At 38.8% G+C, this 24621-nt stretch overlaps 1 protein-coding gene across 5 annotated transcripts in view; it reads left to right on the top strand.

Annotated features, from left to right (window-relative positions):
* Positions 1 to 24621, top strand: part of MDFIC (MyoD family inhibitor domain containing) — a 79958-nt gene that overhangs the window by 34974 nt on the left and 20363 nt on the right. For 4 of the 5 annotated variants that reach the window (XM_074315691.1, XM_019743224.2, XM_019743222.2 and 1 more), the window contains one exon: positions 17524 to 17799. In XM_074315691.1, the coding sequence (XP_074171792.1) occupies positions 17524 to 17799 (276 nt within the window). Of the gene's footprint in view, positions 1 to 17523; positions 17800 to 22538; positions 24220 to 24621 lie in introns of those variants that run through there. The other variant, XM_074315693.1, reaches the window with a different exon arrangement.

The raw sequence follows: 24621 nt of genomic DNA, 5'->3' as shown, positions 1-24621 counted from the left end.
TAAAGAAGTTGGTTATTCAGATAACTTAATTTTTGTAAATCTTCATAAGGGCTGCTTCAACAGCGAGAGTTTTAAGTTGGGCCTGATGCAATCCACTCTAGTATGCCTTGCAAACTAACTGCTGAAATCTCACATTCTGTTAATGAGTATGCCTGAAGAGTTTGGAAGAACTGGAGGTGTCACTGACGACAGGTACAAACATAGCATGGTGCTTTTTTTGAGTAAGGGAAGGTACACACATGGCAAGCCAATTAGCTTAACTCCCGTATTCTAAACAGACCCCCAAAAAAAATTTTGGAGGAAAAGTGAAAATGGAATAATGGCCCGAAGCTTGCCTGACTTGTTAGCCAGCTGCATTTCCGACAGGAGAGAGGCTCCTGGTCAGACATAGTAAAGGGGAGCAGCCATGCCTAAAGGAAGGCTGTGTGTGGACAAATGAGGAGGGCAGTCCATGGCTTGGGTTCTCCTCCCGACTAAGACTGATTGGCCATGGGGCACGTGACTTTTGTCTTTCAGCTTCAACCTCTGCATCGTTAGAATATAGATGGAGGTGCTTCCTTCTCTCACCACCTCATGATGTTGGTGGAGGGTCAAACAGGAAAATCGAAATGGAAATGTTAGTCTAGTCTCCAGATGGAAATTAGTTATACCCAATGCTGAGAGTAACTAGTCTCTAAGTTAAAGGAAGACGCCACGGACTTCTTTGAGTTATGCCTTGGAAAGAATGGGACCTCTTCCTTAATTGTATTTTGAGGCTGATACAGAGACACTACATGGAGAACCAGACGCTCTGGATTCTGTCCTCGGCTGTCCAGGAGTTAGGGGGAAGATTCGAGGATGCACATGATAGCCTATTTTACACGATCCTAAAACAAAAACACATCACTAGTTTCCCACAAAAACGTGAAAAAAATGAGCCCCTGCACTGACTAGACCCCTCTTTATTTTAAAATTAATTTTTAGTTTTAAATAGAATGACACAAAAGAATACTGCAAACATCGATGTACCAACCACTCAGATTTAACAACTGTTAACATTTTGCCAAATTTTTTTGAGTTTTTTTGTTTGATTTTGAAGAAATAAAACATGTTTTTCTCAACATGGCAGATTAAACATATATATTCCATTCCTTTTGGAAATCTGATTTAAATGATTATAAATTAATAATGATTTTTAAAATACATACATTTAAGAGAGAGCACAAAAAGGAAATAACAATGGAGCATAGATGTTAAGAATTTCCTGGAAGATGGAAAGTAGATGGAAAAATAAGAACTGACCCTGTAGTTCTGAGAAATCAGAACCTAAGTGTCAGTATGACCCAAGATAGTACTACCCGCACAAGGTTCAAAACTTGGAGGCATGGGGTTCTTGGAAGCTGGGATGGAATTAGGACTGGAGAAGAGTATAAGTTGAAAGTCTGGATACAGAAGACGTAACGACTGGTTCTCCTCCAACCCCCATATCTGAGCAGCCTTGTTCCGTCCACCACAACCCTCACAGGACACAGGAGAGTGATGCTCTGGAGAATTTAAATGAGGGAGGCTCCAGACCCTGGGCACCGACATAGCAGAGCATGGAAACGAATGACCACAGGGTGCAGTGAAATCGACTGCCTGAGTGACAAGACACGTACACAGTTCCATTCTCCTTTCCCCTTACACATTAATGGCCATGATCCAGATATCACAGAACAGAGCGACAGAGAATGATATTCATTTTCATAGTCTCTTTTGGCCACTAATATTCCAACTTTGGGGGAGAAAATGGAAGAGATTTAATCTTACCTGCTGGTTGCCATTGTCACTAAGAGTAGCCCTGAGCTCCTGACACCTGGCTAAGGGCCTAGGGGCTGTGAACCTGTTAAATGAGTAACTGTTGGCTGGGGGTGGCAGAAAGTGCCCAGTCACTTCTCTCAGCCCTTCAGGTTCATCTTGTTTCCAAAGAATGTACCTATTTAGGTGGCATACCTTCCACCCTCTTACACTTCTTTCTCTAGAAAAATACGATTTTAATATTGAAGTCAATAGATATTACCTAGGAGGCTTAGATTCTAAATTATAAGGCCCTAACGAAGTGGGTGCTTACACTGATTTTTTCCACCTTATTTTCTAGATATTATGACATATACATTGTTTGTCTACATGTTGACAATGAATCGTGGACCTAGTCTCTTGCAATAAAGTTAGGGAAGGTGCCTTAGAGGTCAGTGTGTTCAACCTCTGTGTTTTTTCAGTTGACCTATTGAAGCAGAGAGAGGTAAACAGTTTTTCCAAAGATAGTCAGGTACTTAGCAGCAGAAGCAGGGCTATAATTTTTGATGATCAATGAGAATATGTAGTTACCACTTGCAATGTGTAAACCACAATGCGGTTTGTGTGGGATTTGAAAGGCTGCTATATTAATAGAAAATAATTACTAGAAATTAATAGGAATTTTTAAGGCCCTAGGTAGATAAACTTACTCAATTCACTGTCCAATTGCCCATTTATTCTCCCCTAAGAGTTTGCCTTTATGATAAAAATTGCTCCTGGTCAGCAGTCTACCCATCTGTGGTTCCAGTATTAGAATTACACTTCTCCAGTGAAGACAGCTGAATCCCTGGAGAGAGAGCATATTTTTGAAATCACACAAGGTATTATGAAAGGGTGTGTGTTGCTCAGATAAACCCTGAGAAGTTGGAAAAGGTTGAGAGCTACTGGTGGAGAATTGTGTTTTAAGTGAATAAAGGAACCTGACTTAAGAAATTGGAATAAAACATGAAGATAAGTACAAATCAGAGTGATGATCTCATTTCTAAAATCTGAGCAGATTCATAAGAACAGTAGCAAGATTCCCTCACAACCATTCATTTCACTGTTAAAGAACATCAAATAATTCATGCTCTTCTCTGTAGCCTCAAAACAATTTCCATCCAATTTCAATGTAATAGATTTGTACATTTCAGAGAAATGGATGTATGTGTTTCTTTCTTGGAAAGTAATTAAAGGATAAGATTTCCATAAGTGTTTCTTAATATTCTGAATTGTGGTGGTATTTTACATTTATATACAGTTGATGGTCCCTTACTGTAACTTTTTAAGAACTCTTATTGGGAGTGTCTTGATTCTCACTAAGTATTTATGCCAACTTCAGGTCAGTTATACTGAGAGTGGGCTTGTAAGTAAATAATTTATTATAGTAATGGTTTGTATGGTAAAGAAGCACAGTGTCAGAAAGAAGATTGCCAGGAAGGGTTTACAGAAGCACATTCTGGGATTTTTCTAATATATTTGTTTATGTTTAGAATTTGGATTGGGCAATAAATAAACGGTTGTCCAGAGGACTGTGTGAGTATTCTCTAGTCATGCTGGTTTCCATCGGTTCAAAAACTGTGCTTACCTCATCCGCATCCAGGCCTGGCAGGTGTTGTTCGCCTGGTCTGAAATCCTGTTACGCATTCTCTTTGAAGGCCCCTTCCCCTCAGGTCTCTGCTGAAATGCCGAGCCAAGCTATCCAAACCCAAATAGTTTCCCTTGTGATTCTCTCTGATGGTATTATAGTACTTTTCCTTGATAGGAAGTATTACCGTAATTTCAAATGGTATATTCTGTTTTTTACTCGATAAATTACATGTTTAATATCTTTTTGTTCACCTCTATTTAACTAGCTATAGGCACTGTGTCTGATACATAGTCGATGTTCAGTAAATATTGGTAAAAGAATGCATAACTCATAAAGAAAACATTTTATATGTGATGGGCACGTCTACCCACTCTTTATCTTCAAGTGCTAAAAGATCTCTTATAGTTTCAGGTTTTTGTTTTGTTTTTTGTTGTTGTTGTTTTTTTTTTTTACTAGCTCCAGTTATTATTCATAGGTTTTTGTCTACTGCTGGAAAAATGAGTAATGTTCTACGAAATATTGATGAAATTAATATGAGGTCTACGATGATGAATAAATTTGACATTCTCATTTTTCCAAATCAGTTGAATTGCAACTAATAAATGGCCTTATAAATTGCACAATGTGTGGAATAGTTATGGGGGGTGGTTTGGAAGGTGAACATACTCGCTAGAGGTTTGTAAAACCATCTGGGTGAAATAGAAGAAGTCATTACTACATACAACTGCAGGAGAAACCAGTTGTGCTTATGTTTTCCTTGTTTACTTTTCTAGGTAAGCAATAGGTACTTATTAAGACTTATTTAAATGACTGCAATTGGGATCTGTAGAATGATCATTATCTTTTCCTTCTATCATTCCTTCATTCATTTTTCTAAGTGATGACTGTTGTAGGTGCTGGAGCAGAGATTCAGAAGCTCTGGGCACATGGTTATAGCACTTAGTGAGTGCTCACTGAGTCACTTATAGAACAACGTGTTTCTTCCTAGGAGGAGCACACAGTAGGGTGGAGAGGACAGACCTTCAAACTAATTTTGCTCCGGGGAAAGAGAGGAAGGAGCTTTGGGGTCAGCATGTGACCCAGTGCTGACCAATCAGACATCTCCTGGAGGATTTCTGGGAGAGGGATTTTCATGTTCTTAAAGAGATGGTTGGAAAGATCACCCTCTGTTTTCAAGGCTGTCATCTATGGATGGGATGTCTGGAGCTGTGTCAGAGAGTCTTAAAACTATGAGTGAGATGGGAAAGTGGATATATGAGAAGGACAATGAAAATACAGAAGCTGCAAAATTGACAACACTAGAGCTGCCCTATCTTTCCATTTCTTGTTATGTAAGATAATAAATATCTGTGAGCTCTGTGAGGGCAAGGTGTTTTTAGATACTATTCACTGTAGCATCCCTTATGCCTAGGACAGAGGCTGACACTGGAGTATACATACTCCAACAACTATGTTATAATAACTTTAGTTTGCAGGCAAAGCTACCTTGGCAGATTTAGTGGGTTGTAATGCAAAACTAGAGGAAGAAATGTTTGTGTAATTAGTCTCACTCATGTTAATATTTAAATATGGTTAATGTGTTTGCTTCTCTGTGTTTAGCCATTTCCTGGTGTTTATGTTTGGGTAGCATTTTATTCCTACAAAGGTTAAAATGGTCTTAATATATTGATAAAAACAAAAACCTATACATTCCCTAAATTTTAAACCAGCCCTGTAAGAGAGGTAGGGGAAGGGGAGAGATTTCATCTCAGGAAAAGACAAGATGAGAATAATGAGCAAACAGTGTTATTTTTACTTATTAATTTACATATTGAAAGCTTTCCATTATCTTTAAGCTATAATCTAATGTTCACATATAACAAAGAATTTAAAATTCAAATATGTGAATCTATCTCTGCAGGTTTGGATAACTTATTGCGCCATTTTTCTGAATATGGTTATTTACGTGGGATAAGCAGCTTGTTCATTACGTCCTCATGGTGAAATGCACCAGGGTCTCCTACAGGGGTTGGACATGATAATTAAGACCATCCAGGTCTGAGAGTCTATTCTTAGAACTTTGCTTAGAGTCCTAAATTTTCAGATTACGTATGCCAGAGAAAGCTGCATCTGTAATGAGAATTGTTACTAGGACTAAAGCACAAAGGTTTCTTTGTCTCAGGCCACATCTTAAAGGAATTATTGAAGAGTGAATAACTCTGCTAATAACAAACACTCAGCAATGAACTTTGCGGGCTGTGAGCTATACTAAAGCTCTAGGGAATTCATAATGACAGAATTTTCTTTTCTTCTGATTTACCGTGTATAAGCTACTGGAAATACATTTACTTTTAAATGTTCAGTTAGCAATTCATAGTTTCCTCTACCTAATTCCGTATCTTCTAAGTGGGATTTCATTTGCATTTCCACTGCTCTAACCTCAAGGAGATATCAGTTTTACTTGTACATTAAGTTGGACTTACTTTCATTATAGGGAGGAGGAAAAACTTTTAGATATATAATTTGGTACTGACTTTTTCTCTGCTGTTTTCAAAAAGGTCACTTAACTAGTATTTTTGATGCATTTCCCTACACATACTATGATATCTGTAACTGAATCTTTAATTCCCTTGTTATAACAGAGAATGTCTTGAATCCTGGCTGTAGCTGCACCATCCTCATATTATGCTTTTACAGCAATTCCCCAGACTCAGGAAGGTGAAGGATGAAGTTTATAATGGTATTGAATACCAAACTGTTGCTTGATTTATTCAAGAAGGTTGTTACATACTGGGATCAAATGACAGCTTAAAAGCTCATATAATTCATCATCACCAGTTAATTTTCACTGGGTGTCCACTGGGTGCTGCGTGCTGCACGAGGCTGCCTGTCAACAGGGATGTGCTGGGTGAGGTGAGGGGACCGAAGACAACAGACACTTGTCCTGAAGGTGCTCGCTCTATAATAAGTCAGTAAATGCCCATTGTTGTTAAGCTCTGTGCACAAAATGTATGTGACTGAAGGGTTGTTGTCAGTGAATTGAGCTCCTGCTCATGTTACTATCTATGCTGCTACCAGAGCAAGTGGGGTGACACTAGCTGCACCAAGAGTGGGTATCTCCTCTGGGCCAGGTCTTTGCTGAGCAGCACACATTATGTGCGTACACTCACAGATACTTTTTGTCCCCATATATATAACTTCAAAATATTCCCATTGAATGAGATCCAGTTATCCAACCAAATGTGTGTGTACTCTGTGTCTGCTCGTGTGACACAAATCAGGCATATCCAGATGATGTGTCTAGAGCTACTGTGAACATGCTCCCTGATCCATAGATTCCGCATCGTGTTTATTCTTTCTCTGGTCTTGATCAAGATTGGATATACCTTCTCATGATCCTGCAACGTATGGCTTAAAACCCAGGTGAGTGTCTCATGATGAAGGAAGGACGGGACGGCTGTGCCGTAGCTTCTCAACTACAGTACTGGTGGAGGGAATATTGTGCTGGCTAAGGACAGTACAGAAGGTGACGTGGCAGGGACGTCCTGAACGTCTCTCGTGAGTTTTCCCTGAGCTTGGCCTGGGTTCTGTGGCCAGTGGAAGTCATACTCCAAGATGATCTGCTCAGCCTTCCCTTGTTGGTGCTTCATGGGCGCGTCTCTGAGAAGGGCTTGGGGAGGATGCTGATGCCCGGCCTTAGTTCTTCTCTGGTTGATAACCCTGACTTAGATTCAGGGCTTGCCTTAGGGTGGGACAGTCACAGCCCTTTATTTGGTAGGCTAGGGAGTTTTCTGGCAGCATCGTTTCTTTAACATCTTTGTTAACATCAGTATCCTTTTTTTGGAGGTGGTGGTGGTGGACGTCACATTCTGGTAACTGCCACCAAAAGTTGTGTCAAATGCTGCCTTTGACTCTGGCCCGCTGCCTTGCCACATTTGTTCTTGAGCTCGGGGCTCCTCTGTCTCCTTTGGTCTCATTCAAGGCTTCCTTTCACTCACTCTGCTTCTGTGGGTGGGGAGGCTTAACAGCAGCTGCCCTTTCCTGGCTGTGTTCTCTTGTGAAGGAGTTCTCTGAACTACTGAGGGGCGCTGGGGAGGCACTCGGGACAGCCTGGAGCTTTCAGCTTCCCCAGCTCCTGCTCCCACCTCATAGACCATTCCATTTTCCAGCACTTCCCTAATCAGTGCACTGAATTTAGACTGTAACAGAGGATCTGGCAGCTGAAACTCAGCTAACATGCACACCCATCTGAATTTTGGTGGTCCCCCGTCACTGGTACCAGGGCTGTTGCTTGCAGTTGTTAACCTGGATTGTACGAGGCAGGTGGGGGCAGAAATCCAGCGCTTTTCTATTCACCAAGGCCCACTCAGGCAAGGAGGCATATTGAAATTTGTCAGTACAGAGGGGAATACCTTTCCTTGGTTACACAATAGCAACCTTATTTGATTGTTGCTGGCCAGAGCTGTGCTGCTTGCAGGTAAAAACAACTTTCATAATAGAGTTGCCTATTTTTTCCAGTTGGCTTTTACCTTGGCCAGCTGGAATGGAGTTTATTGTGTTATTGCAGCAGCTACTGAAAGCGTTAAGAAGTCCGATGTACTGACATGTGAGTAGTTTTCTACAGTTACCCTAAAATTCCAGCCTTAGTATGCACACAATCTGTGCCCCAGGAACTAATGGTACCTTTCAAGAATTTTAACTAAGCACTTTCCTACTGTTTTATGCTGATCACTGATTCTCCAGCCTGGGATGGAGTGATGATCTCATTTTCCCCATTCTTGCCTTTTCTTAGCTAATAGCGCATTTCAACAGCCTACTACTGATGAAGGTTTCCATACTAGATCTGAGTTCTTGGTTTCCAGCTTTCTGACTTGTGTCTTTGTCTTGCCAGACAGCTCTTCTCACATGGTGTGGGGCTAACAGCACACAAAGGCAGGACTGCATTCTGGGATGTACGTCACAAAGCTTTTCTGCGTCGTCCAGGTGTGTCAACATGCGTATTAGGTCGAAACCTAAGAGCACCGCATGCTTCTTAGTGCGGAGTCTACGTGCATGTTTTGTGGTTGTTGAAAGCTGTAATCAGTCTGTAAATTCTCTGGGAGAGTTCTGCAGTTTCACGTCTCGGGTTTTCAGTGTATGCTTTTCGTAGCTCTTAACTACCCTATCTTTCCTGTAGCATACATTGCTTAATGTTTGTAGATGCTGAACTTGGTTAAATGGAGTATATCTGACATGTTATTTAAAAAGATAATTCTTGAATATGCCTTATCCCATCTTGATAGACAATGGGATGTTTTTTAAGACTAATAATTATTTTTCACCTTTTCCTATCAACCTTATGGTGAAACACTAGCAAGTTCTAAGAAATGTCTAACCAGTGGTCTGAAGACTGAAGTCTGATCCAGCAGTTCCACTCCTGGGTATTTATCCAGAGAAATTCAAAACACTGATTAGAAAAAATATATGCACCCCTGTGTTTACTGCAGCACTATTCATTATAGCAAAGATGTGGAAACAACCGAAACGCCCATCAATAGAGGATTGGATAAAGAAACTGTGCTGCATTTATACAATGGAGTATTATTCTGCCATTAAAAAAAAAAAAGAAATCTTACCATTTGCAACAACATGGATGGACCTAGAGAATATTATGTTAAATGAAATAAGTCAGATGGAAAAAGACAAATACCATATGATCTCCCTTATATGTGGAATCTAAAGAACAGAATAAATGAACAAACAAAACAGAAATAGACTCAGAGATATAGGAAAAAAGAACTGATAGTTGCTAGATAGGAGTGGGGACCGGGGAGAAGGTGAAGGGATTAGAAAGTACAGATAGGTAGTCACAAAGTAGTCAGAGGGATGTGAAACACAGTGTGGAGGATATAATCCATAATGTTGTAATGACTATGTAGGTGCCAGATGGGCACTGGACTTATCAGGAGGATCACTTCATAGACTGTGTAGATGCCTGACCACTGTGCTGCACACCTGAAGCTGAAGTTGAATACTATTGAATGTCAACTATAATTAAATATATATACTTAATTATACATATATATGTATATATAGCCATAGGATGTGGAGTACAGCATACGGAATATAGTCAATAGTATTGTAAGTTATATACGATGTCAGAGGGGTAGTAGATTGGGGAGGCGGGTTATCACTTTGTGAGGGGTATAAATGTCTAACTATTATATTGCTTTATACACCTGAAACTAAAAAAAAATAATAATAAATACAAGACTGAAGTATGAGTAGTTATCTACCTGATGTTACTTTGCTATTGTTTTGGGAATTGAGTACAGCTTCTGTTTGTTGAGACATAGCACAGTAAAAGTAGGGGTCTTCAAAGTTTTGGTGCCCACTAATTGATTCTTTAAAAAACAAAAGAAATGCCTTTTATATCTTAAAAAAAAACCAAACATATTTGTCCTGAATATACCCATTATTACCTATTAGAAAACTCAGGATTCTTCAAAAGAACATGAAGACATTACATTGTTCCTTGCAAAGTTACCATATAAGTATTATAAAAATTTCAGCATGTAAATAGGTTTTTGGAAGATGCTTCCTTCGTGTTCTCTTTTTATTGAATTAATATGTTTTCTGTCATACAGAAACACTGTTTAGGCTGTTTATCTTCTGTAAAATATAGGTGTATATATATTCATTTACATATACTTATCATACAATTATAAATGATTTTAAGCAGAGGGCAGCTTTGTCAGTTGAGTCGGAGGAAAAGCGTTCGTACAGCAAATAGAATCCCATCTTCATGGTGCGAGGACTGTGTGGTCTTTCTATGAGTAAAGCTCGCAGACAGCTGTCCTTAATGAAACCTGCTGCCGTAAACCGGCAATATTCTGATCTCAGATGAGTGAGCGGTAGGCGCCTATTATCCAGGTAGATTTCACTAGAAACTATGATGTACAGTAGCCGACATTCATGTAAGGATAGAAACAAGCATTAGAGTAAAGCTACCTTTGGGGATATAAGCAAGATTCTTGTTATTTATTGGTTTACTGTCTGGGGACTTTTTAGAAGCACATGAAAATCTTAAAATGCCGATTACTTTTCTTAATCTTTACTTTTATTTTTCCATCAAGTTGTAATTTTTCTGAAAAAATGAAAGGTAATGAATGTTTGTATATTTATTTGTAAACTTTCATCTACAAGAAGGTTTTAGGTTGATTTATAGAGAAACAAACAAATAAACCTGGTAACACAGAATAGAAAATACAAGCCAAATAGTAAACCGGAAAGAAATGGGAGGACAATTGGGCCGGCAGGGTGAGGAAAGGGAAGAACAGGTGGGGAACCACGAGGTTAAACCGCCTTAGACCCGTGAGGCTCCATCATGCTCTCTTTTTGCCAGTGCAGGTCCTGATGCCCAGGGAGGTGCAGGAAGTTTCTCATGATCAGAGACCCTGGAAACACTGCCTCTGAATTCAAACCCTGTGGTTGAATTCAGAGTTGGTAGGCATCACCACCTGCTGCTGACAGCAGCTTGTGTGGGAAGCAGCTGGGCACAAATTGCTTCTGATGTAAAAGCGACCAGCCCATCTAGTTTGCCTGGGACTGTCCTGGCTTTCAAACTGGAGGTGCCACAAACCAGCCCCTCCCTGCGTCATGAGCAAAGCAGGGTGGCTGGCTGCCCCAGGAAGGAGAGAAATTTAGGCAGTTACAAAGTGGTCCTCCACTGGCGGGTGTGGCTGGGTACTTTTTCTTTCCTCCTGACTGCATGACACAGTGTCACCCCTCAGTGACAATGAGCTCCTGCCTCACAAAGCTGAGCTGCCACTTTCTGAGGTCCACCTCAGGCGTGCACCTGGCAATGGTCTCTCTACTGCTGCTAATGTATCGTTTCTTTTTTTCCAGTTAAATGTGTTGTCTTTTGGGTCACTTGGGCTCTGGGTAGTTTAGGTATATTACATGCATATATACCATACATAGTTGTTAGTGGGCCTTGGTATAAGCTATTAACGTTTTATAACAATGGATCCCAGCATTTATCCCATGGCTAAATAAAAGTTTATTTTTTATGTGATAGTATGAGGTGATCCTTTCATGCCAGTGAGAGACTCCCTCCTGCTGCCCTGCCGATCCCTTCTGTTTGGTTTCTGTAGCATATTTCCCTCTGCTATAGTCAGAGCTGGGTTGCTGCCAAGTACAAGAGAGAAAGGATAGGGAGGGCACGCCCATGTCCTAAGGCCTAGAGAGGGCCGAAGTAATTGCTGCTCTCAATACTTCACACTAACATGGATACATAGTGGAACCAAATTGCAAGGAAGGCAGGGAAGTGGGTTAGCCAAGTGCCCAGGACAAAGGGGAGAATGGATTGTGAAAAGCTAGCACTCTCTGCCTCCAGGCTCTACTTAAATATGTTTAAGCATTCTAAATGTTCTTTATCAAATGAAGAAAAATGATTGATTTTCCAAACAATTTCTAAACTTTTATCATCTTGTTTTGGGAGAAAGTACTTCCAACCCCTGCCACCTGGTGTTTAGTTTGCAATAATGAAAACTGAATTACTGATGAAATGCTGTTAGATGTGTGATATCATCATAAGACAATCCACTCCATCCTGTGAGTTCCCAGTCATGTAGTCACAGAATTTGGTTGGGTTTTTCAAATTGATCAATGTTCTAAAAAAATGTCACAATTCCAAAATATGTTTCAATATATTAATATATACAATTAATACAGTGAAGATGGGAAATACAATATATGATGAAAGAAATAATAAGCTCAAAGAAGTAAATAAAAAAATTCAGAAGGTTCTTGGAGGAGAACTAAGAAAACAGGGAAAAAATGCCAGGAGCTTCCAAACGGTGTTAGGATGCAGGGGCCACCCAGGTCTGCCCTCTGCAAAAGGTTTGCATCAAGCTGATGAACAGAGTTGTCCATTAGTACATTTATTTTAGTCTATTTTAGCCTAAATTTACAACAATAAATAAAGTAATATAATTTTATTATATTAATGAATATTGAAGTAAGATAAAGCTGTTATTGTACATACATGCATATTAGACATATTTATATAATAAAACACCATATATATTGTATATTTTCTACCACTGTCCTGTGTGTGTGCTTGTGTTTATAGATGATAGAGTAGCAGAGTTACTGGGCACCCAGTAAAATCTTTGTAACTAACTATCCCTGGGAACAGTAATTTCAGTTTGTACCAAGTCATTTCCCACCCTCCCTCCTCCCGCACCCCCGCCAATGTTCTATTTAGATCATTTTGTTACTGACAATTTTAAATCCTAAGCATTTAATTTTGATTTTTTTTGTATGTGTACAATATCCATTTGAACTGACTAAATGGCATGAGAATTCTTTAATTTTATTAAATTTGATTTATGTAAAGAGACCAGCAACGCCGATGATTTGCACATTGTCACCGATTATATGCTATAGCACAATGTTGCTTCTGTTGCTGCGCCAGCAGCCACAGTTAAAGTGTAGTTATTACTAAGCTACATTGTCACCCAGGTTTAAAAAAAAAATTACCAAAAGAAGTTCATACTATTGACTCATTACTCCCATATTTATTATTCTTATTGAAAATCATGAGATCTAATTCATTGGTTTCCTTCCTGATTGAAAATATTTGAACCTAAAGCACAGTATTTCTTAAGACATTTGTAGCTATTCATCATGGATATTAGAATTACAACCATGCTGCATTGTATGCGCAATGATTTTTTTTTAAATTCTTTACACACTTGGTAAGCGGGTGACCAATGCTATCCAGATTTGGAGATGTTGAATGTTCATAAAACTGGTATTTGAAATTTTGATGTGTATTGCATTCGTTACTGAATATCAAGACTACATTTTTTTTTGCTCATATAGAGTGAGTTTAAAATGGGGTCTTTTGTAGAAGCACCCATCCTGTTTAGAATGATATAACAGATGCATGAATGTTCACATATCAAACAAAATGCCAGCTTTCTGTAGAAAAGAGGTGTCAAAAAGTTTCTTTGTACCTTTAACACATGTGATTATGTAGTACAAAATGCAGAGTTTGTAAAATTTCTTGAATATACAGGCAAAAAAATGAATAATTCAAAACAACTCATAAGTTCTACATTGTATTGTCCCTTTATAACGCAGGCGAAGGGAGCAGCGTGCTCCCAATAGAGCTGAATTTGCACAAGTTACACCTCTGAAAATGCCAGATGGTCTATGGTCTACTTTGAGAGCTGTCACATATGTAAAGATTTGAAAAAAGAAAGACAGCTGAATGAGAGCAGTGGGTCATTAAAGGGAGAGCGAGGGTCCCCAGGCATCACTTGTGTTTTAAGAAGCATTGTGTCGTTCCTATATTAGCATGCTTTTTTTTTTTAAAGCCATACACAACTTTTACACAATAAGGACAAAAAATCTGTTTAGAGCCCAGTAGTCATAGTTTAATCAGATGGTTTTGTTCTTTGAGAATAAAATCATGTTTCTGACTTGGGTTTAGTTACAATTTTGCTGTAAGATTCAAATTACACCCATGAAAAATTTTCAATGAAGTTAAAATAACGTCTGTTGAGATACAAATACATCTAAGGTTTATTCAGTTTTTATTTGATTTATGCATCTGACAAAATAAAAAAAAAAAAACTAAGAAAGTTTTAATGTTGAATAAGAAAAAACTGGAGTGAAGAGGTAATACTTGCTTAGCTGACCATAATACAAACGATAGTAAAAATAATTAGGTGACAGTGAAACAAAAATGAATGTACTATCATTTATCTGTCAACAGAAGTAGATATCATTTTGAAGACTGATATGTAGATAAATCATTAAGGATATGTTTGAATATCACTCCAGCCATACCCAGTAATTTGCAAATAGTCAATTTTGATAGCAGAAAAAGGTCAGATCTGTCAGGTTTAGAATATGGTGGCAAGACATAGTTGTCTTTTACCACCTTTATTTTTGTTAAGAATGTTTAACTATTCCATGGTAATTTTAAACTTATCTTGTATTATGGAATATGACCGGACATTTTTGATTGATAAGAAGTCTCCTAGCATTGGTCAATGACATTTCAACTTAGCGGAGCTCTCAGATTGCTTCAACTATTCTTTTCAGAGAAAAAGTGGCCCAACACATTCCATTTATTTGGTGAGATTACTGGAAAAGTGCTCTGAAAAGAACGCCAAATTAGGTTTAACTGTCTTTTTTGGCATCCTTTTAAATAAATATGCATAACTAGCTTTATGTTCAGTAGCAGTCATTAGGATGTCATTCTATTTAGTACAAGAAGTTACAGGAGCAGCAAATTAATCTCTAGATCAAATGATTGCTCACCCGTAATAAATAGATCTCCTTTTGCAGATGCCTCTGTTGCTGATTTTAGTTATGAGAAGGGCGTATATAGCTTTTAACAGAGAAGTAATCTTTTCATCTTTTTTTCCTTTTCATCAGAAGTTAGGAGAAAAACAAAATATTTTGATACATTTTATACCATTATTTTGTGATTTTAATTTTTAGACAATTACACTTTGTTTATTACTAAACTGAAAAACTAAAAGAGTTCTTATATTAGTTTTATAAATCAGGTATTAATATTAATAGACTTGGTATGAAAGCATGCTTTTTAAGTAAAAATATGCATTTTAAAGTAAATATATATGCATTCATGAGTAGAATATTTTGATAAGTGAAGATACTTTTCTTCAAGAGACATAGGATATGTGAACAAAGACAGAGGTAAACGATGTGTGCCAAAACCATGCTAAATGCAAACTGTCTTCTTTGTTGGAAATATATACCCCGCCTCAGTTAGTCTCCAGGTGGCACATAATCAGTGCCTTTTAGACATCACCATTTGCGTGTGTAACTGTATGGCTTTGCAGGCAATACATTTTCTAAGTTGAAGAGTTCTAATATTCAGATTTAATTTACATTTCACAACTACTCATAATCATAAATGGAAAAGAGGATTCATTAAAAGAGCAGTTTTAGATTTTGAAATCCTAGGAAATTATAAAATAGTAAACTCTGACAATGAATGGCTTTTGTTGTTCTGTTGTTTTTAATTGAAATGCTATGATTGATAGCTTTGCTTAGGAGCTACCCATTCAAGATATATGTTCATTTTAATAATCTCATTATTTAACCAGTATAAATAGATAACTTTTGGGGAGAGACCAGGGCTCTCAGCTGCAAACGCTAGAATTCATTTTGGCTCACTTAAAGAGATAATACATTTATTAGCAGCACAGAGATTCTCCCAAGAGTTACACAGCCAAGGCTCATGCCGTTGACGGTCTGCTCTGCTGGGAAGTGGCCATCAGACACCATACCCGCTGCCAGGACCGTCAAGGTCTTTTTCACTGTCTGTGCCGAGAGACTCCAGCTCGCTGGTGTGGCTGCATCGCACATGGGTCATTTCTGCACGGAAATCATACTTCTGCTTGGTAGGACTTCGGTCACATATCTGCCTCCTAGCCGCAGAGGAATCTAGGAGTGGAATAGAGGAACTGGCCAGAATCAGTTAGGTGTTCAGAAATGCTGGCGTCACAAATGATGGCTGGTTTTATTCTGCTGCGTTTATGATTCATTATCCAAAGAGTCAAATTAGTTTGTCCTTCCTTAGTGTCAAGCTATTAAAATAGCCTCTTATATTTTTCTTTTAAGCTAAAGAACTTTACTTTTCATGTATAGGCATTTAATATATCTGGAATTTCTTTGCATGGGGTATACATGCACTTACATTGCGCATACACATAGGCGGATGTGTGAGGAAGTCCACCTGTATGTCTATGCTTGGACCAGCACCAGACTGCTTTAGCTATGGTCATTTTAAAATAAGGCTTTATATTTAGTAAGTCACCTCCTACAATCCTCTTTTTCTTCCTTAAAATTTCCTTCATGATTCTTGATCACTCTTCCTTATAAACTTTTGGATTAGCTTGTCAAGTTCTATACAAATGTCCGTTGGAATTTTTATGGCAATTACACTAAATAAATAAATTGGAGAGAATTGATACACTACCAGAATTAATACATTTATACTCTCCATTTATTAGGGTTTTCGTTTATGTCCTTCAGTAATGTATAATTTTTGTTGTAACATCTATGCCCATTTTTTTCTAGTTTAATTCCTACATACTTATAATACTACATACTTATTAATTCCTACATACTTTCCTGTTTTGTGGTTGTTGTTGGCTTTTTTTTTGTTTTGTTATTGTAAAAAGTTATTGGTTACTGTTGGCATAGAGAAACTTTATTGATTTAATGTGATTGATCCTGTAAATATCTTGCTAAATTGTTAGTTTCTCAAGATTTATAGTTTCTTAGATTATATACACGTATCAAAAATTTTGCTGCTTCTTTTTCAGGACTCAGACCTGTTATTTCTTTCTTGTGCTTATAGCATTCACCAGGACCTCTAGTGTAATGTTCCATAAGAGAGGTGAAGGTGGGCCTTGTTTTTCTGGTCCTGACCTAGATGGGGGCACTTCTCATCTGCTAACATTTAACTGTGTAGATGTGTTTTATCAGATTAAGAAAGTACTCTTCTATTTCTAACGTCTTATAAGTGGTTTATTTTAAAATCAAATTAAGGAATAAAGATAGAAATTGGGTCTTCTCCAGGGTTTAAAATGGAATTAAAAAGAAAAACAACTATATTTCTCTACTTCTGTCCAGCTTTGGTACCTGAATTCACTTTTTTTTATTCCAAAAGATAATTGAGTGGTTTACCATTATCAGGGATAGTGAAGTGAGACTTCTGTGTCTCTGGCACGCAGAGGACCCAGTACATAAAAAACAAACCACTTTTGTTGTTGAATGAGTGGTGGATTATTTTTTTCAGCTTTCTAATTTAAATTTGCTTAAAAAACAAAACACTTTTTGTCTTTTTGTATCCCATGTGTAAATGTAAAGTTGCCTCTGAGGACCCTTTTCTCATTTTCCCTTTTAGGAAGGATGCTTTCTCTATGTTTATTTGTTATTGTTTATTATTTAGGTTACATTTAATAGTTTTTGTTATTATGTCCATGTTTATTCGTATTTTCCTCTTCCTTTTCCTCTTCATTTTTAGTATCATGGGTGAAAATCCCAAAAAGTCTGTTATGGAATGTATTTGGTTATTTTCCAATATTAATTTCTGTTTTCACTTTTCCTGGTTTTTAAATTAGCTCAACCTCAGCGCCTGCCTCAGCGTCAAACTTCAGCACAGGAACCGAGTGAGGAGGAAACAGGCAAGATGAAGGAGTGCCACCAAAGTCTGCGCAATGGCAACGGGATTCCTCACGGGGCCAGACGTGCGCCTGCAGACACTCGGAGACTTTCAGCACCTGTTACTCAAAAAATGCACAGAAAAATTCAGTCTAGTTTGTCTGTGAACAGCGATATCAATAAGAAGAGTAGGGTAAATGCTGTCTTTTCCCAAAAGCCAGGCTCTTCACCTGAAGGTAAGTTTGAAATATATGCATATTTTATTTGACCAGGTGTCAAATCGTATTCACTAATAATTATTTGATCAAGCAAGCGCAAAATAAGAACCTTGCTTATCTGTTAGACAAACATGAATTTGGTAAAATGCAACTTCATCCTCCCCCCCCCCCCCCCCCCCAAAGGAGAGCACAGGCTATGAAGGAAGTTGGGTAGCTGACATCCTGCTTTTAGGTTATGGTCTCCTCCAGTGATAGTCATTGTTTTATAACTGCTTTCCTTTTTAAAATACCACATTTAAAAAGACGAATACAACGTTGTGGTGGTGGGTGAATGTACATGAGGATATTTTCTGTTCCTGATTCAATATGTTTTTCTGTGGTTGAGATAAGATTAACTGCTTGTATTTTTGTCTTGAAAATCAGTTCTTAACTATGCATATCTTAAACCAAAAAAAGCTTTGGTAATTTCCATGTTCTTGCCAGGGAGTGGGCTGGGGGTCTCTGTTGCTTGATTGACCAGCCTCCCCCCACCATGGTGCTGCCACCAACTGCCCCATCACCCCGCCCATGCCCAGCTCACTGTGGTCTTGCCTTCTGCTCCTCTCAGGAACTCGTTATTACCTCTTCAATTCTGCCTCATCCTACCCTTGGCCAGGTGAAAGTCAGGTTAAATACTACGAACCTGAGAAAGCTTTCCTTTATTGTAACACAAACCCATGTGATGACAATGGGTTTAGAACTTACACACTTTTTTTAATAAAAATGGCTTGCTGTATTATATTAACAAAGGACCAGTCTCCCCCCAGATTTCAGGTCCTGCCTTCTCCCAGCATGTCCATGTTCCTCTGCTCCCCCTTCGCCCCCTCAGCTGTTCTTGAGCCTCAGGACACTCAGGTATTCCGCCCGATGTATATGCAATGTGTGTGTATATGTATCTTTTTCTTATTCCCTTTACCTCTCTATTTTAATTGTCATGACCTCTTAAATAAGGGAACTTTTGTGGATGCCTCTGTGAAATTGGCCATGCTTATGCATAGAGATAAATTGAGTTGTAAATAGGAAATTGTACTGAGAGTTACCGGTAATGAGTGGGAGAAAGGACATTGCATTTTGGTTACAGGTGTCTCAAACTCAAGTGTTAGGCTGATCAAATGATATGATAATAAATGGTCTGCATAGTTCCAGGTCAGTGACACTACTTTCCAAACTAATTAGATTGAAAGGGGCATGATTGACACTTTAAAATGAGTTTGACATGTTAGCCGCATGGTCATCTCTGAAGTATAGAGAGGCTGTTAACTAACGGGCTCTCCAAGGAGGTGGGAGGCAACGCAATTTTCTTTAAAGGGTCTTTGCTTCTTAGGTGATCGGGTGAAATAACTGAATGCAATTGAAATCCACTTGTTTTATACATTTGAATTTACTTATCATGCCCCTCATCTCTTATTTTCCATTTGATATTTACTTATTATCAAGAATGGAAGCATTTGCATATCAATCCAACTTGAAATTGCTTATGGACTTTTTATAAAATTTTTCATTATTTGCTTCTAATATCATGTGTGAATTTATTTCTGATGTAAGAATGCAGCTTCACAAGCAATATGTGAAGGAAGAGGAAAATCAATAGCATGTAAATGAAATGTAGTTCTACAATCCCTCTTTCTCTTGCTCTCCCTTTTCCTGTCTTCATTTTCCCCTTTCACATGCACGCTCACACTTATGGCCCACCATAAAGATGGGTAAGAGGGGTCTCTTGTAATCCTGATCTATCATAAAATCTGTTCCAGATTGGGATTGGGGGGGCACGAAGAGCATGAAACACAAATGAATATGACTAAATATATTGGCAATGTCCTATCTATAACTTTGCTATTAGGCTATAGAGCTTAGCCAGTTGTAGGTTTATTTTATTTTGATTGTTTGAATAGATGAAAACTCCATCATCCAAGATCATATTTTCTCAGAGTTCGATGTCTTCACGCTTTTTGCTGCTATTCAAGATTGTGACCTAAAGTTTTGTTGTTTCTTCTGATTTTCAGTTTTGAAGTTAAGTTTGTTCTCTGGCAATGTGCTATAGTTAAACAACAAACAAAAAACAAGTATAGAATTTGTAGATGACAAATTAAAAGGAAAACATTCTTAGCTCTGCCATCAGCTAGCTAGGGAATTGGGTTTCTCTGAGGCTGCTTTTTCTACAAAATGGTGTGGATTAGAAATCTTCAGAGTAAGTTTTGGTTCCAAGATTCTGCAATGCTCTCTTTCCAGCAAAGCTCCTTCACTGTCAGGAAGGACTCTTGCTGTGTGGTCCATGTGAGATCCTTGGCCGAGGAGAAATCTAATACCTGCGGAGTAGAATAGGGCAACCGCAGAAAGGGTTTTCATGAATAGGTAGCATCTGTATTTCAAGAGGCCTATATTTCAGAACGGTAAGTCTTGAACAGTCTCAATTTGTGACATGAATAAAAATGGATAGAAATTATTTTTAAAGCAATAACAATAAGGAGATTTAATAGCTAGAATTTTCTCACATCCCTGTTTTTCTTTTTGTTTCACATTTTTCTTAAGTCTTCAACATCTGTGCCTGTTCTTCTTACAGCAAAATGAGTAGTAAAATATTATTCACTAAAAACCTCAAAAACAGCTAACCATGCCCAGTGCTTTTTTTTCTAGGTAGGTGGTGCTTGTGGTTATGATTTCTGTATTGCACATAAATAATATTAACAAGTAAAGGGGAGTTTTTCTGGTTCAGATGATGGAAATCAGTATTTAACCAGTTCCTAGTGTTTTAGTAAGAGCAGTAAGGACTTCTTTGCAAAGTTTGGAAAAGATTGCTGAGATATGTGCCCGTTGCTCATCCAGAGGAAGGCTAGACGTGGCCACATAACTGAGGCAGTGTGTTGGTGACATGTTTTCGTGTGTCTTTACCTGTGGCCCACCTGAGGCCTGAGGGCAGATACACATGTGCTCCATCCCACTTTCTTTTTAATCTGTGCTGATTCCTGTAGTCTGTTACCTATATCCGTTCTACTAAGTATCGTTCTACCCGCTGTGCTCACAGGAACTCATGTAACCCTCCCCACAGCACTGTAATTCTATGAACTATATGTAATTATCTGATTGTAAACGAAACTGAGGAACAGAGAGGTTAAGGGAATCCACCAAAGATAGTTGACACATGATAGAACTGAGATTTAAACCCAGATAATTTTCGCTCTACTGTCTATGCTATTAACCATGGATATTTTGCCTTATTAAAGTCCTTATTAAAAAGAAAAAGGTGATTTACTGGCCATTCCAATGTTGCATTGAATGTTGGTGTTACAGCTGCAGGTGAGGTAGGGATCTTACAATTAGTATAGACTGGCCTTCTTGAAGCCCTTCCTACTAAAATTTTAAAAGCAATCCTCACACCTGTATCCAGGGTTCATTTTCCTTCCCCACCAGACTCCAAATTACTGAAAGACTGGACTATGTCTGAGTCAGTTTTTCTTTTTTTTCCTTTTTTTAATTTACACTGCCCAGTGCATTAGCTTCAAAGAGTTTCCCAGGAGTTATTAAGTGATACAATGTTTTATTCCAAACCACTTTATCCTACACTTCCTTGAAACTGGCACTGGAAAAAATGTCTCATATTCATTTAAAAAATGTTCTTTTAAAAAGTTCCTTTTTTACAATACAGGGAAAAAATACCATCTAGGAGAATAGTGTCCATTTAATTTAAAGGTTTTTAAATTAGTAGATTTCTACTTGTTTTGTTTTATTAAATATTTTCATACGTACTTTAATTTTCTGATTTCATCACCCAGGTGTAGAGTTTTGAGACTAAATGTTTAAGATTCTTGACCTTTGAAATAATTATAGTATAATTTAGTATCATATAACATTCAAATTGCCAAGGGTTTTCATCAGACTCTTAAGACACTTCTTAGAATAGGAATGGTGAATCCTAAGACATTTTAGGTGTGCCAGTTGCAACTATATAGGAGTTTGTGTAAAAATGAAGTGGCAACAAAGATACTTTTAGAAGAGACTTGATGCTTTCAGGAATATTTGATAATGCACACTGCGTGTTGACATTGTAGATTCAATATGTATAGAGAAATGCACATCTGACCCGCAGCTCACTGGACACAAACGATGCACACGAGCATCAGGGCTTCGTGAACGCGGCGCTGCCTGAGTCGGGCTCGTTTCCAGACCCACGGAGGCTCTGGAACGGTCTGCGCGGGTTCACAGCTGGCTCTCCGCCGCCGGCAACGTGTCCTTGCGGAGTGGCCTCACTTCCCCGCGCCGCAGTGTCTGAGTAGTGGTAGCGACCTCACAGGATTGTTTGAAGGCGAGTGGAGTTGATGCGGCCTTCACTGAGCGAGAGCACTGCCTGGCCCGCCGAAGCATCTGAAACGATAGCTCCTGTTTGGGCATCGTTATCAGCGGCGCTCAGAAGGGGTCGCAAGGCCAGCTTCCTGCAGGAGGCAGTGTCGCGAGGACACCTGGGATCAGGTGAGCTTAGGGAGTGGAGCGAGGCAGTCAAGGCGGAAGGGGCCTCATGAAATAATGCATTTCGTTCCAAGAGCCAGAAGCTGCATTAGGAGAAATGATACTCGAAATGTGAGAAGGAACCAGGCCACAGGCAGCAATTCTGAAGGGATAGAGCCAGTTGTATATGGCTTCCCTAAAGGACACCGTTTTATATCAGTTACACTGTCTATTTCTTTCAAACGTTATATTTTCTTTCTTTTCTCTCCATGATGCAGAAATGCCACAGCCAAGTCATGTGACACCGGGACGCCTTCTCACCTGTGAGAGCGCTGCCCCTGCACGCTGGTTACCTTTACAACCTTTCTGTGCTTTAGCCACGAACTATTACCACAGATAAAGCCAACGAACCCGGTTAGACTTATGGACCTTGGGGTGCTGATTAGCTCTCCAGGAAGCCTGTGGACCTATGGAGGGAATTCAGCCCAGCCCTCTGAGTTTACGGGTTCTCGATCCTTCCTTTCCTTTAAAGTAGTCTTTTGGCTTCTTACCTCTGTGACCTTTCTCTCCTTTTTAGCCTCCCCGCCCTCTCCCCTTTTCAGTGTGTTTCCCCCTTGTATTCCTAGTGTAGCATTTTTATTCAGCATACCGTAGAGACACGGCATCACCCTCAGTAGAAGTACAGCCATGACTCTGGGTGACAGTCTGGGTGGTTATGTACCCCAGGTGAGCAGGACAGTTTGAAAAGCTCACTAGGTGGTCACATGGTTCCTTAGGAATCCCTGGTAAAATGGTAAAAGTATCTTTCTTTGACCTCATGGCCTCCCCTTCTCTCCTGGTCTGCACACCCTGACCTGGTCCCTTGACATTGTACCTTCACTGTGGTGCTGGGGGGCCCTGCACACACAGTTAAGTAACACAGCTCACTGTCTTTGCTTGTCAGCCTACAGTGTTTTCACAGCTTTCTTTGCCTTCTTGACCTGTGCACATACTTTTCAAAATTTAACTCAGACATCATATTCTGATGCCCCAATTTGGGGCTAACTGCCCCTCTTTTGGGTCCCCACAGTACAGTACCCTCCACATGCAGAATGGTACTGCAGTTTCTCTGTTGTTCTGTCTGTCTTCCTACACTGAAACATGATCTCATTGAAGGCAAAGACCCTGTCTGTTCTTCTCTTAATTCCCAGCGCACAGCCTGGCGCCTGGCTTATCATGAGCACTCAGCAAATCCTGAAGCAAGGAAGGAATATAAACTGGAGGGCATTGATGCTTATTCTTTCACGTGCTCTACTCATTATGACGGAAACCTCAGGAAAGGCTGAAATCCTCAAGGAAGAGAATGTGGAGAGACAAAAGGGAGTGCAAATATTTGATCTAAAAGAAAGGCAAAAGTAAACTCAGCTGAGGCAGCATTGGAACTCCGAGCCCCCTGCCTCCCACCCCATCCAGTGTTCTCATTGTTCTGTGTAGTTTTCAGTCAGCTACACATCCCCAAATCCCAAAACCAGCAAAATATTAGAAAATCGAAATTTAAATTTAAATGGTTCATTCTTAATTTTAGTAGTATTGTAAAATTTTATTCATATTTTTCCACATAAAAAGTTCTTGGTCTTCCCTGTAATTGTGGAAGTACTAGTATTTTAGTGGAAGGATAAAAATAGGGCTCTATGATATGACCATAATGCTATAATCTGAGCTTCCAGAAACCAATTTTCTGGGACTTTGGCAAGATATGGTGCTGCATTCCTCAGAACACTCAATTTGCTTGGATGATGTTTCGTTCTGTTGTGTTCTGTTTTCTCAGGCACAGTGCCTTCTATATCCCATGTCAGAGTAACTGGGGGGGAGAAAGGCTTGGAATCCTGCTTTCTGGTGTAATATTTGCCAGTTCATTGTAAAACAGGATTTTAATAAATTTTACTGCTCAGCCAACAAACTGAATGGAACAACAGTAACACAAAGAAAATGGTGTGTGTGTGTGTATGTGTGTGTGTGTGTGTGTGTGTGTGTAGAGCAGGCATGATCAAAGTTGAATATGCCAAAGTATAAATCATTCTGCAATTATAAATCATTGCTTTTTATTTACTCAAGATAGTTAATCAACTGTTTTTAAAAAAATTAATTATCTATTCAAAGTATTTATAAGTAGAAAGTGTTAATCTAGGGCTGAAAGTAAATATTTAAATATACTTCCTTAGGAAAATAGGTTAACTATATAAATTATGACTTATAGTAAATTATTTTTATACCCATCCATTTTATGAGGAGGAAAGGAAAGATTTTACAAGGTCCTGAAATGTATATAATTTAATATCTGTAACATAGAAACACCTCACAATATGTGTCAAATCTGAGATC

Source organism: Rhinolophus sinicus, linkage group LG11 (assembly GCF_036562045.2).
Source record: "Rhinolophus sinicus isolate RSC01 linkage group LG11, ASM3656204v1, whole genome shotgun sequence".
NCBI lineage: Eukaryota > Metazoa > Chordata > Mammalia > Chiroptera > Rhinolophidae > Rhinolophus > Rhinolophus sinicus.
Note: the sequence above shows the minus strand (reverse complement) of the source record. Positions and strands in the feature narration are given on the sequence as shown.